Raw genomic sequence first — 14,594 nt, forward strand, 5'->3', positions numbered from 1 at the left:
GAGGGAAGATCAAATATAAATAGTGACTACGGGGTAGTAGTTTATGGTCATCCCCAGAGAAATAATCTAAGTGTCAATGCGGGGTGGACTATTACCCCAGGCGAACAGAGAAACCTAGACACCACGGTAGAGCAGTTAGGCTCTGTCGGTATAGAGGGTTGTGGGGTATACATTGGGGTTTAGTGAAATGCGGAGACAGGATTAGTTGTGTTCTTCTGTGGTGACTGGTTGAGAAAGCTTCTACCCACCTTTCTGATTGCAAGTAGTCTCGGCCGAGAACGACAGAATGATGTTTAACAAGCATCGGCCGAGAACTGCACTTTAGCTTACCGAAAAAGTGGATGTGGTACGGGAGTGTGGGTATAAACGCGAAACTATATGTACTTGAGAGGAACAATCATTGAGATTCTTTGATCATGATTAGGGAAAAGGGAACTGGAAATAGCTACAATATATGCGTGCAAATACGCAGCGGCTCGAACATTCATAAATTCCAAGGTGATAACAGATAAGCTTCAGCGGCTCATTTAACCTTCCAACCTTGGTTGGAACCTTGGAACTATAACCCGATTAGGTAATTGCCAAGAGTGGACCTCGGGAGACTGCCATCCGTTGTTAGCCCCAAGGTCGTTAGCTCCAGGGTAATCTCCCAGCTGAAAATGATGTGTCAAAAACTCATCTATCATTCCAGCTCTGATTCGATGACAGAAAGAGATTAACGATGAAGCTCCAACAGATTTGACATGGATCCGACGGAAATCAGTAGCACCAACCACTAACATACTACACACAATATACCACGTATGATATTGGTTCATCAGACTTGGGACATACGATATGCCCTGCCGTGCCAGCTCAGGTGAGAAGGGACGGAACAGTACATAGTACCTGGGGCTGAACGCAGGGCTGGCCCTAGAAGTGCTTGGTCTCGGCCTTCGCCGATCCCGAATCGGAACCACTTACGGAGTAGATCTGCAGCATATGTCCGAAAAGTCGGGTTAAGTGGCGTAGTGATATGCCGAATCTCACAGGCTGCTTAGACGTGGGTTTCCGATGCTTCCATTGAATCTTTGTTTCTCTCAGTATGCGCGCGATTAATAACATAAAGAATAGGTTAGCAGCCCGGACAATCTGTTTACGGTGATTTAATTTCCGACAAATGCCAGCACAATGTTAGCGGTCGGTTTATTTTCACACCACGTGGTCGCTCATTGCCTATTCGGGCTGACCTTGGCATTGAACAGCCGGCTAGCAAAGGCTTGAGTAGCCCCAAAGATTTGTCCAATCCGACCAAAGTTCTGAGACATAACTGGCAAGTCGACTTCGGATATTACGTATTGTTGTAAGGGTTCTTAGGCCCAAAAACCGGGCATAAGCTATGAGCGCACACTAGAGAAGAATAATGATTCACTCGGCCGAGAAGACATCAGAATGGACCTCGGACTTGGATTTTATTCCATTGTTGTACCAAGGCACGGCATTGTCACAGTGGGCCAAACTCTCAGAAACTCGGAGAAACAGCTTTTTTAACTCATTAACCCACTGTATGTGCTTCATTTGAAAGCATCTATGGGAGACAATTTTAGCCTAACATCGCTAATGTCAGCTAAAAACCTCAGAAGATTCACATACCCTGATACACCAATATGAAATGGTTTATCATAGTCTGATCTCCTTTTCTACCAAACGTACCAATATTCTGAGCACCACACAGTACTCCATTAACCGCAATGGCAGCCGGATTGCCTGGCTACGGATCGTAATGTGCCAGGCCAGAGTGGAGGACGTGGAGCGAAATACCACCTATTGTACTTCGCTCTGTGCTGGGAGAAGTTGGCAAAACAACGTCTTTTAGCTAGCAGCTTTAGGTACGTTTGAGTTTGGGCTTTGGCGGAACTGGGGGAACAAACGAGAACAGCACTACCACGTTCGCAAAATACTGAATTGCGCCATCATTACCAGTGGTATTGGAATCCTCCAATCTCTAAATTGACTGAGAAGCCATTGCATTAGGCCCAGCCACTTGAGCCACGCTTTGCGAGTCTTATCCCACCGCTACTGGCATAGGCAAGCAGCTCATCCACGTCAATCCGCCATTACAATCCAATCTGGAAGAACTGCTTCAGAGACTATCAATTAACGGTAATTGGCGTATAATATCGATTTCGTCGTGTCTACCAAGGCGACCGGCAGGTGTAGTGTATGGTATATCACCCCAATTTGGTGCTTAACGAATGGAGTGGCCTTCTTACTCGACGGCTGGAGTGATTAGCAAGGACTTGCCCTTTGCTCAATGTATAATTCTTGAAAATTGATGGCATATTGGTAGTTGAATAAGTCTGTTTTGATCGGAGGTGAAGCGCCGGGCTGGGCAAGGGTCCACCCGTGGACGGGTCCGCAGTGCTGAGTAATCACTCCGGCCCCGCGATCCCGGGCTCATGGAACCACGCAATTTCTAGATATCTGCACGCTGGGTTGTTCCACATGCATGCCATAATTCTTTAATTATTTGCCAATGTCACTTATACTTGGTCGCTGGATTGGACGAATGGCACGCAGATAAATCACCAACCAAGCGCGCCGAACATGCAGCCTGAGGAGCGGCCATCCAACACGTCTAGTACCGGCCAAGCGCGTCCGCCCTCGGCTACAGGAAGTCAACCCATTACCCGGAAACGTGTGAGCTATAGCTGTCAATCGTGTCGTCGGCGCAAAGTCAAATGCGACAAGGTGATCATTATAAGCTCAGGAGCATGGTGCCTAGGCTGAACATTTATCTTAGATACTTCCAGTATGCGGCAACTGCACGAAAAACAACACCGAGTGTGTCTACAACGCCGAACCACAACAAGGTGACAAAAAGCCCAGTCGTACCCGCCGGCCGAATAGAAACAAACGACAGAGACAGATTCATGACGAAAATACAGATGAGCAGCCGACGTTTGATCATTCGAGGCCGGCGTCATTATCAAATGTCCAGAAAACAGATTTAAGCGCAGTTGAAGCCCATCTGGCTCAACTTGTCTCGCTTGTTGATCGGCTCAAGAGGGATAATCGGGCTCATGAATCGGCGGAGGCGCAAGCGTCTGGATTAAACCCCAGCGTGGAAACCGCGCCGATGGACAGTAATTCTCGGACCAAATCTCTCGTCACACAGCCAGACAGTCCGCTCAGTGTCCCTGCTGATTCTAGCAGCGATGAGTTCCCCATTCCGCACGGCCAAACTACAGATCTTGTTGATCCACTGGGGACTTCAAACTTGGGCCACATGTCCTTGGGGGATGGCGGGAGTTCAAGGTTAGTAGTGATACACTAAGCTGAAGTGCGTTTGAGTCTAATTTTGGGTTAGATATGTTGGAACAACGTATTGGGCTTACATTTCCCATGAAATGGATGAACTCAATCAATTGCTCGGAAACCAGAATCGGTCACATGATTTAGCAGCAGGTAGTGATCATACTGGAACCGATTCAGTTTCTAGCGAGCGAAGACAACGGAGAGAATCGATAGGCAGCCAAACCACTAGCCAAACCACGCGCTCTCCCTTTCCGCTCGGCTTCTCGGGACCCATCCAGAAAGCTGTTTGCATCCCATCGGGTCATTTCCCGGTGAGTGATAAGGCAGTGGAAGCAGATATGCTTAAGCATGTTCCGACGAAATGGCAGAGTGACATCCTCTACAGGGGGTTCATGTCTGGTGTCCACTCACTGAGTCCTATCATTCATCCTCCAATGATCTTAAAACTTTACAATACATTTTGGGACTGGTATGACTGTAAGAGTTATACGGGGGAGCCATGCCCTAGTCCTTCTTTCATTCCACTCCTATACGCTATATGGTTTGGAGGCTCAGTTTCGATTTCTATGAGAACAATGGAGACAGAGTTCAATACTTCGTCACGAGCTGTCCTCTCAACAAAGTATAGCGAGGAGGTTACTTGTTGGTTAGCCAAGATCTCGTTCCCCCATAGCGTCACACTTCACGGTCTAGCGGCCTATCTTATTGCACAGACAATTTTGTCAAGAGAGGAAGAACCTCTGGCAAGTAGTTTGTTTGTCAGTTTAGCAGTGAGAGTGGCACAGACCTTGGGGTTACACCGGGATCCATCCCATTTTAACATCGATCCTTGGGAGGCAGAGTTTCGACGCCGATTATGGTGGCACATCATGCATATGGATGGCGTTATCGCGATGTCGAGTGGGCTTCCGCCATTGCTTACCGATGAGACTTACTGGGATGCTCGGCAGACGAGCGAGGTCAAGGACACCTTGTTGGGTACTGCCGAAGCGGAACAGTATGAACAACTGGTTGCCAGCGGTCAGCGGCCACCCGATAATCCAGATGACCCGACTATCTGTGGTGGCCCCTCGATGGTGAACGTGTATTATTTGTCTGCAAAGGGCAAATGCATAATGGCCCGTGAGTGATACTAGGCTTAGATCTTAGGGGCGTGGACTGACCTTTCCGCAGAGTCTGTTCGTAGGATACTAAAGATCCAGCTAGGCACGAAACCTCTTACAAGAGGAGATATGGTTGAACTCCGCTCTGTCCTCCATGATCTCCAAGTCAAACTCAACTCTATCATAAACAGAATTCCAGAGGCAACTGCAACTGAAAAGTCAGCAGTGTCTTCAAGAAGAGCTCCTCGTTCCACCTCGGAGGAACTTCCTCTTGAAGGTCCATCTGGCTGCCCGGAGCAATATCATTCAGTAGTCCTCGTCGCGTTTCATAAATGGGCTAGGATTATCTTGTCATTGTTCATTGATAAGGTCAAATTGTCTTTGCAGAAATCCCATTCGGCACTAACATCGATGTAGGCATTTTGTGTTGCGTACCAACCATTCCTCAGGAATCCCCGAAGTCGGATTTGGCCCGTAGCACGCCAAAGGTAAGTGTCGCGACTCACCTAGGCATTGGCTATTGAGTCTAATTCAAATAGTGCGCTACGCCACTGTTACGCATTCATGGAGAAGTTTATTCGATTGGCGACGGATCCTGACTTTCAGCCATTTCAATGGGGCTGGCCAGGGTAAGTATTCTGATCTTTTAGATACAGATATTTTAGCTAATGATCGCCAAGAAATCATCAGCCCATGCATGCAATGATGTATGTTGAACGCATGAGTTAATAGCCCTGCTAACTCGATCCAGGATTATTCTCATCGACTTGTACGAACGACCATATAGCCCGGAAGCCTCCGTATCACGCGGATTCATTGATCAAATCATGTCGCTTTCTGGACCGGACGGGGGCGTCGTAAGTGGCGGAGATGACATTTTCACACAACGCCCATTGAGAAATGGAGGCCGCGAGGCCTGGGATATGATCCGTCGTCTGCGCCAAAAGGCATGGCAGAAAGCTGGTCTAAATCCACAATTGCCCTGGACGGGACAGGATTGGCCAACCGAGTCTGGCTTTGCAGATACACCTTACTTCAAATTCATGGCATCCACAGCCATGACCGCACCTACTACGAGCGCAGCAGTGACTGCCACCCTCTCGTCATGCGACAAAGAATTCGCTCCTGGCGTAGCCTTTGCTCGCCCCGCTGCTGCTACTATCCCGGCTCAACAACCCCTCCTTAACTCTCCTACCCTCAACTTCATGGACACCGCCAATCAAAATATACTGCCCCCTCCTCAACCTTCTACCCCCTTCATGATTGATCCGAGTCTCAACTTTGACTGGGTTGAGTGGGACAATATCTTTGGTCAATCTTTACCCGTGGCAGATGAGCTTATGGAACTCGATCAAGTCACAGGGCTTGCATTTGCGGACTTGGAAAATGGAGCTACTTGAGCCGACTCAAAATGAAGACAATTGAATATCTTCCTGAACCCCGTTGCTCTGGCTCCTCTGCATACCAACAGTACGCCTTTATTTCCTTTACACTCTCAGTATGGGGTGTTTGTCTCCATTTCTGTGAGTTCCATCGCTATTTGGGGTGTGGCATTGAAGTTAAACTTCTCACACCCTGAGGTGACCCAACGTGCACTTAGCTACAAACATTGTGGTAGAAACTAGGTACTATCTATCATCCCGCGATAACCCCTGACATGCTATGGGAAGCGGCTTGTCGACATGCCGTGAAGCATACTGGTATAGGGCTCTTGCTCGATGCATCATCGGATGTGGTTGCAAGCAATTTCTCTGCGATAATATGCTTCGAGATGACATAAAACGGAGGACATCACTTAGATTGATACCAAAGTGTGCCCTGTAGAAGATGGTGATCAGAACGGAAGTTAATAGAAGATCGATATGCGTAACATCTCACTCTATGTACTGTGCTCGGGCTTGATCTTTGAGCCAATAAGCAGAGATGCCCTGTCAGGGACAACACACTCATCCAGCTCTAGCGTGACACCGATTCGTCTTGATTCAGTGACATGTTCCTCGTCGTAGGGATCACGTTGGGAGAGAACTTCGATCATGCGAGTGTGCCAGTATCCTTCCAAAAATTCCATCACAGGTTGGTTAAGCTCGTCAAACTTGACTTTGAGTTCAGTGAGAAGTTTTTCAAGTTCCAATATTCTTGGCATTTCTTCGTCATGAATCTCTTCGACTTCTTCTTCTTCTCTGCTGACAAGTTTGGGACAAAGATAGCGTCGAGCGGAGATGTTGACGCAACACGAATGTTTCAGACCCAATGCATCAAAGGTCAGAAATCTGATAACCCCCCAGCCAATTTCTGTATCTCCTCTAGTCCACCGAAGGATAAATTTTATTATCTCCCGGAACAAATGGCTTAGCTCTACCATCCAATACCGGTTAGAATCGACGTTCCCAACAATACGTCGTAGCAATACCGACATCGTAGTGCACCCGCCGGGAGAGCACGCGCAGGAACATCTATCCCGAACCGAAGGAAGGAGAAGAAAAGACTGTTCCAACATCGAGAAGAGTTCCAAATCATATTTTGGGCGTAGATCGTAGTCCCTCAAACTTAAAATATACTCTCCGACACTGAACCCGAGATGATGTGTTACGGTTGAACTGGTCCCGGGTACTTCTTGATCCAGATCAGCACCTTTGGAAATCAGCCAATGCATTCGCTCCGCCCACATTTCCTTCCTCCAAAATGGAACAATTGTGGTCATGAGAGGTGTAAGTCCTCGAGAGTCTCTCTGGTTAATATCCCGGAAGCCAACTTGACAAAGTTCCTCCAGTGTCTTGACAGAGAAACCTGGAGAATGATGAACAGAGCCAAAATTATTCCAATTTTGAAAATTCCCACACTGGCGGATTGTACCAATGGATATCCCTTTCTTCACTAGGCGAGCATATATCTCTGCAGTGTGTACGTCGAGTATCGTAATTTTGCCTGTCTTCTCGTCCATTGAGATCAAGTTTGGAAGTTGGCCAGCAGGCAAGCAGGATTGGGCCAAAAGCCAAAGTCTTTGCTGCCGTGCGACCAAGTCGTTGATTAAAAGCGATTTTATTTTCTCACTGCCGTCATCTTGGCATCTCTCAATATCAAACCAGTTGCACGAAAATCCAGCCTCAATGAGAAGCTTGACTGAATGATAAGTATCCTCGTTGTTGTTATCTTCGGCATAAGGGATTCTCCAGGTCCGCGCACTTGTATCAGCGCCTGCTTCAAGTAAGATTTGTATCCCTTTTGGCCATCCAAATGCGTAATCAAGCAATGTGGGAGTACGAATCATGCGATGCGGAGAAGCGTGAATCTCTTCATTTGGGGAAACGGTTCCAGAGTCAAGGACATCCCTCAATTCATCCTCGGATTCTTGGAGTAAGATTCTTATGATATTCGGGATTTGGATTACTTGAAGCAAATTAGTCCCGTTGAATAGGATACGGGGAATGTTCACATACACTCATCGCTGTGGCAAAGCAGGTGACGAATGTACTGCCTCCTAGCTAGAGAATGAGGCATACTGATGGCGAAGGAACAGTCAAGGTCGAGTAGGCGAGAGCCTATAGAGTCTTGTCCAAAAGAGACGGCTTCATTGTGCATAATATCTATTGTACCAGGCTTGACGCCACAATCCAGTAAGAAGTGGAGAATTCTAGACTGTGACTCAGACGAATAATGATGGAGTCTGTTATAGTAATAACAAACCTGCTTGCGTCAGAGAAATGGTTGGTATCGAAATGCGGGATGAACCTACATCAAAAAGTGACATCTCTCTACCCCACATCCAAATTGAATCAAATGGAGTTGCCTCTTGGAGATCGAATGCGCGTTGCAGGCTCTGTAACATGCTAGTGAGGCCTAATTCAACTGTGATGGGTTTAAACCTAAGTTCGATCGCAAACTCGCGAATAATGCGGTATCCCACACTATTTTCTAAGTCCACCAAGGGCTGTAGATGTAGCGAAGGAGCAATTGAATATCCTCCAGCACCCTTGCTAAGCGAGAACGAGGCTCGAATGGCAAAATTCAACATGCGACTATAATACTGGTAGGATAGCCTGATGACTTCTGTTTCCTTCCGTGGTGGACGTGAACGAGGTATACGTCTATTCTTCGTTGGATTCCGATCGTGGTAAGTAATTGATGTTTCATCAGTCGTTTCTGTTCTGTATGAATCTGGAGAGGCTCCACTAGGATTTGTTGCGATGGGGGTGTTTTGTATCGTATGGTCACCCTGCGTTGTGCTTTGCAAAGATGAGCTCAATGCAGATAGTTGTTCATGTTGGGCACACCATGACTGTAGTAAACTTGGTGGTGGCATGAATTGCTTTGGTAGATCTTGTAATGCCAAGCGCTGAAATCAATTAATATGGGCGACATAGAGTATTTGGGTATAGGAGGGGCTACCATCTGCTGCATCTCCCCCACTAAATTTCGAGTGCTTTGCGCCGAATAGCTAATATAAAATTAGCATGGATCTCATTTCTGACGAGATTGCGTTAACCCTGAGCAGTTAGTAAAAAAACAAACTCACATCAGTAATGCCGTATCAAGCACTCCCTGAACGCTGTCGAGGTCACTTGCTATGTCACGCAACCCTTCCTTTCGAAAGGGATATGCCGCCTTTTTGACCTGGAACCGGAAAGAGTCTTTGTCGGATGTGGTAGATGAATATCGGTCTGTCGCTGTCTTGAGCCGTTTTACTGCTTGTTCGATGCTCTTCGCCTTCTCTTCGAGGTCGGTCGCGATCGAGGGATCAGTAGTACGGAAGTCTTCAATCAGTTCCCTCAAAGCTCTCAGTGGCATACGAAGACTATTGGCCTTTTGACTGATGGTTTCGATATCCTCGTTGAACCCCTGCCATGCCTGGCAGAACGAAACAATCTCGCCGCAGACCTGCAGACCGAGTGAGATAATACCGACAGCGGTACCAGCTACAGAGATAGGATCAGACATGACTTGGCGAACTGATAATAGGAAAGTGGTGAGGGTGAAATGCTGGAGGTTGTCCTTTTTCAGAGGCCCAGGCAGTGCATAGCTAGCGCCATGTGTCGTGGCACCAATCAGAGGCAGACTGGTGGCTGATGAGGCTCAGCATGAAAGGAACCCATCATCCCAAGTCATTTCAATGTCATCGTAAGGTCTGCTAATAGACACCAAGTGTTGATATTGATCGGACACGAGCCCTATTCCAGGTAATTCTTCGGCACGCTTTTCTACGATATATATATATATAGTATGTAGTATGTAGGTATTGGTCGTCCCCTCTACTACGTATACAAGTTGCCAGCATTAATATATTAGCTGAGTTGTCACAACTGAATTGATCTCTGTAGCTAGTTATATTGCACAATGTAGTCATACAACCGAAAGGTACGGAGTATAATTCCCTCCCCGCTATTCCCCACTCATCGGCAACATCCCCGAGACCTATAGCTACAACCCACTCCTGGTCCTTTCCCTAACACTCAACAACGCCCAAATCCCCAAAAGTCAAAAGCAATGGCTACAGAATACCCTCACCGAATCGCCCTCCTAGGCCTAGGCACAATCGGCCTCTCAATGCTAGCAATGCATCTCCGCCGCCCAGACACCAGCATAACAGTCTACGACCCCCGACCGGACTACGAATCCCAGATCCGGAGCACACTACCCTCCCTCCTCGATTCTGTCAACTCAACCCTAATTGACGAGCTGATCAGCACCTCCCGCCTAAAACTAGCCACTACCCTCCCGGAAGCCATCCAAGACGCAACAATCATCCAAGAACAAAGCCCGGAAGTCACATCCTCGAAACAGGCTCTCTGGAAGGAAGTTGCCAGTCTCGCAGATCCAGATGCCCACCTGTGGAGCAGTTCATCTGGAATCCCAGCGTCGGCCCAAGCATCCGGATGCGAGGCCGCGGACCGTGTTGCGGAGCGGTTACTCGTGGCGCACCCGTTCAACCCGCCGCATCTGATGCCGCTTGTTGAGATTGTGCCCGGGCCTGAGACTAATGTCGACCGGGTTGAGTTTGTGAAGAAATATTTCGGCGATATACCTGGTCCCCAGGTTTCGGATGGCGCTGGTGGTTCGGGCGGGGAGCAGTCGGGTTCGAAGCATTACCGGCCTATCACTCTGCATAAGGAGATTCCTGGGTTCGTGGGAAATAGGCTTGCTTTTGCGCTGCTAAGGGAGGCGTGTCATCTTGTTGGGGAAGGGGTCGTCTCAGCAAGGGACTTGGATTCTCTCGTTACAGCTAGTTTGGGGCCGCGGTGGGCTGGTAGTGGTGTGTTTGAAAGTTATCATGCTGGTGGTGGAGAGGGTGGAATCGGGGCATTTTTGCAGAAGCTTGCCCCGACGATTCAGAACGTGTGGGGGGAGTTAGGGCAGATCGATATTGAGGGTGAACAGGCATGGAAAGATTTGGTTGTTAAGCAGACTGAAGACGCTTATGGGCCGTATACTCCTGAGACACGGAAGAAGAAACAGGAGATGTTGAGGGATGTTGTGGAGTTGCAGAAGAAGAAATGGGGAGAGTTGTAATCGATTTAAGTACTGATATAATTACTGTTTTAGGGTTACTGATTTGAAAAGTGAACAATAGAGTGCTCTATTCGCATTCTTGTATATCTAGAGGGCCATAGCTCCCCTATTAAAAAACCAAAACATTTTGTTACGTCATATTCGTTCCGTCCCTTACAGGATCTGCTGGAAAGCACGGTTAATGGGAGAGCGCACGGTGTGGCCCTTGTAGAAATCGATGGTGGCAAGAGCACGCTTGCTGATGCCCTCGGGGGTGAACTCGAATTTCTGCGGATAATTAGTGAATGGTCATGAGACAATGAGTGAAGATAACTTACAGCGTACACCTCCTTGTAAGGACCGGAGGCACCGAAGCGGTTCAGACCGAACTGCTCGTGCGAGTAGCGCTCCCAACCCATGGTGGACAGAGCCTCGACGGACAGCACGGGGATGCCGTCGGGCAGGACCTGGAGACGGTACTCCTTGGTCTGGGCATCGAAGACCTCGAAGCAAGGAATGGACACAACACGGGCAGCAACACCGTGCTTCTCCTGAAGGTATGTGGCAGCCTCGATGGCAATGCTAACCTCAGAACCAGTGGAAACGATAGTGATGGCAGCGTTAGGAGTGTCGACAGCGACGTAACCACCCTTGATGGCGTTCTCGATGGTAGAGAGCTCAAGCTGGGGCAGGTTCTGGCGGGTCAGAGCCATGACAGTAGGAGTGTGCTTAGAGGTGAGGGCGGAGTAGTAGGCAGCGCTGGTCTCGTTGCCGTCGGCAGGACGCCAGACCATGCAGTTGGGCAGAGCACGGAAGTGAGCCAGAGTCTCAATAGGCTGGTGAGTAGGGCCATCCTCACCCAGACCGATAGAGTCGTGGGTAGCAATGTGAATGGCACGGACGCGGGACAGAGCCGACAGACGGAGGGCACCGGCGGCGTATGAGACGAAGTTCAGGAAAGTACCACCGGCGGGGATAATGGTGCCGTAGGCAGCCAGACCGTTCATGACGGCAGCCATGGCGTGCTCACGCACACCGTAGCGAATGTAGCGGCCGGCCCACTCACCAATTCCAAGGTCAGGGGGCTGGAAGTCAACGGCGTTCTTCCAGCGGGTGTTGTTGGAGCCAGTCAGATCAGCGGAACCAGAGACCAGCTCGGGAATGACGTCGTGGATAGCCTCGAGGCAGGCCTCGGAAAGCTTACGGGAAGCAACGGCAGCATCAGTAGGCTTGTAGACGGGGAGCTTCTTCTCCCAGCCCTCGGGCAGCTTGCCGGAGAGACGGCGAGCGAGGTCAGCACCCTCGGTCTTGTGCTCGGACTGGTACTTCTGGAAGAGCTGGTTCCACTCCTGCTCCTTGGCAGCACCCTCAGCAGCGTGCTTGTGGTACATGTCGTAAACCTGCTGGGGAACAGCAAAGCTCTCCTCGGGGTTGAAGCCGAACAGCTTCTTGACACCCTGGGCGTCGTCAGCCTTGAGAGGGTTGCCGTGGACACCACCGGTACCGGCAAGCTTGGAGCCGAAGCCAATGGTGGTGGTCAGCTTGATGACGGAGGGCTTGTCAGTAACCTGCTGACACTTGCGGATGGCAGCCTCGATACCCGCGAGGTCGTTGTCACCATCCTTAACCCACTCGGTGTGCCAGCCGTAGGACTCGAAGCGCTTCATAACATCCTCAGTGAAGGCACACTTGGTGTCACCATCTGTAGAGATAACCTGTCAGCATTTAATAGCTAATTTGGGGTACTCGAATCAATCTTACCAATGGAGATGTGGTTGTCATCGTAGATGGCAATCAGGTTGCCAAGCTTCAGGTGACCAGCCATAGAGGCAGCCTCACTGGCAATACCCTCCATAGCGCAACCATCACCGAAGAACATGTAGGTGTAGTTGTTGAAAAGCTCGAATCCGGGCTTGTTGAAAACACCGCCGGTGTGAGCCTGGGCCATGGCAAGACCGACAGCGTTGGCGAAACCCTGGCCAAGAGGACCAGTGGTGACCTCAACACCGGGGGTGTCGTGAGCCTCGGGGTGGCCGGGGGTGATGCTGTCGAGTTGCTATTAAAATTAGTAAAAGGCTGCTTGCATAGAATTTAGAGGGACTTACACGGAAGTTCTTCAGGTCATCCAGGGAGATGGCGTATCCGAACAAGTGAAGGAGAGCATACTGCAGCATGCAGCCGTGGCCGTTACTATCCAATTCGAGATTAGCCGGTGTTCCAACAGCGCGGTTATTTCGGTCTGAATGGAAAGGCTGTTGCCATGACCAGCCTGACCTCAGGCGAGGGAAGCACTTACGAGAGAACGAAACGATCACGGTTGGCCCAATCAGGGTTCTTAGGGTTGAAGTTCATGAACTTGTTGAACAGAACGTGGGCCACGGGGGCCATGCCCATAGGGGCACCGGGGTGACCGGAGTTGGCCTTGGAGGTGGCATCAACCTGATAGCGAACTGTTAGTCAGATTTCCTCGATTGTGTTCATTGAAGCTGCATATGAGGCCGAAGACTCAAATGTTGCTCCAATTGAACGTATGAAACGGAGGGGCAATTGCCCGGTGAAGCTCAACGTACCGCAAGAACACGGATGGTGTTAACAGCCAACTGGTCCAAATCAGTGTAACCCATGATGGCGGATTCTAATACCGTTAGAGATAAAAATCACTTCAAATCAGCTTGATACATACATTTTTGTGTTAAAGGGAGTGAGGTGGAGGATGAATGGGGAGAAGAAGAGGAAGAGGGGCTGCACGTAGGTATTTGTTGGCCAGGTGGGGGTAGTGTACATATGATGTCGGTGGGGTACTTGGCTTGCAGCTCAACTCAGCACTTTTTACGGGTCAAATTTAACAGAATTGAAGAAATCTATTTACGAGATTATACATATTTCTTTTTACAGGCTAAATCCATCCAATTGACTTCTTTTAAACTTGTATATATTTTCTTATCTACCTATTGCATCATGGGCTGAGTCATCAACGAGGGGCTCCCGGGGTCACCTGCCTAGCACCTGACCTGAGCAACTATAACTATAACCATTAACAACGTTGAATTCCGTATAGAACACGTTATACCCATTGATCCTACTCCTTATGTACCTGGATTTGTCAAAATGCAATAGCCGTTTCTTCCGTTTTGATCCCAATGGCCCGCATTTTCCGACACTCTTCCGGCTTGACATCCACACGTTCTGTTAGTATACACCGGGAGCCGTCCGGAGGACCCTGCTCCGACTCGCAACCGGCCTTTTCCACGGAGTGAAATTAGCCGAATTTCCATCTATGGCTGCTCAATAACCGTGCCGATGATCAGCTGGTCAACAGAAAAAAAATCAGTTCCGATCGAATTGGTGCTCTGGACCTGGGAAGACTCCTCGATAACTCCGCGCTTACCAACATAGTTGTACATCGGATTCCCTAATCAGGCCAATCCGAGGAAAGATTGAAACACCAATGACAGTGGAATTCTGCAGATATAAGTGGAATGGCCGCTCCAATGAATTTCCAACATGAGTCCCCACTCAGAAAGTAGTTCCCGAGTACGGAGTAGTGCTGGAGAAACCACCAAGTCACGTGCGACCTATATTTGAACTATGTGATACATCCAGAGGCACTGTCTTTGCTGTTAAAATGTTCGATATGTCTGTATAACATGGGCGCTGAGCCACTCTTGGCTGTTCTTAACCTATCTTCGTCCAATCTCCTATCCGAGTACA

At 49.0% G+C, this 14,594-nt stretch overlaps 4 protein-coding genes across 4 annotated transcripts; 1 reads left to right on the forward strand and 3 right to left on the reverse strand.

The window, feature by feature from the left end:
* Nucleotides 1-6,279: 6,279 nt before the first annotated feature.
* PGRI_030160 (uncharacterized protein) lies at nt 6,280-7,668 on the reverse strand (the record flags this gene model as incomplete). Its single annotated transcript, XM_040790729.1, has 1 exon — nt 6,280-7,668. The coding sequence occupies one exon, from the start codon at nt 7,666-7,668 to the stop codon at nt 6,280-6,282; it is 1,389 nt and encodes a 462-aa protein (XP_040647682.1).
* A 1,241-nt stretch (nt 7,669-8,909) lies between these two features.
* PGRI_030170 (uncharacterized protein) lies at nt 8,910-9,335 on the reverse strand (the record flags this gene model as incomplete). Its single annotated transcript, XM_040790730.1, has 1 exon — nt 8,910-9,335. One exon carries the CDS (start codon nt 9,333-9,335, stop codon nt 8,910-8,912), a length of 426 nt encoding a protein of 141 aa, XP_040647683.1.
* Nucleotides 9,336-9,881: 546 nt separating this feature from the next.
* PGRI_030180 (Dehydrogenase, multihelical) lies at nt 9,882-10,904 on the forward strand (the record flags this gene model as incomplete). Its single annotated transcript, XM_040790731.1, has 1 exon — nt 9,882-10,904. One exon carries the CDS (start codon nt 9,882-9,884, stop codon nt 10,902-10,904), a length of 1,023 nt encoding a protein of 340 aa, XP_040647684.1.
* A 153-nt stretch (nt 10,905-11,057) lies between these two features.
* On the reverse strand, nt 11,058-13,507 carry tktA (transketolase tktA; the record flags this gene model as incomplete). Its single annotated transcript, XM_040790732.1, has 6 exons — nt 11,058-11,171; nt 11,222-12,585; nt 12,645-12,939; nt 12,989-13,073; nt 13,180-13,322; nt 13,454-13,507. 6 exons carry the CDS (start codon nt 13,505-13,507, stop codon nt 11,058-11,060), a joined length of 2,055 nt encoding a protein of 684 aa, XP_040647685.1.
* Nucleotides 13,508-14,594: the final 1,087 nt, after the last annotated feature.

This window comes from Penicillium griseofulvum, assembly GCF_001561935.1.
Source record: "Penicillium griseofulvum strain PG3 chromosome Unknown contig_80, whole genome shotgun sequence".
Taxonomy (NCBI): Eukaryota; Fungi; Ascomycota; class Eurotiomycetes; order Eurotiales; family Aspergillaceae; genus Penicillium; species Penicillium griseofulvum.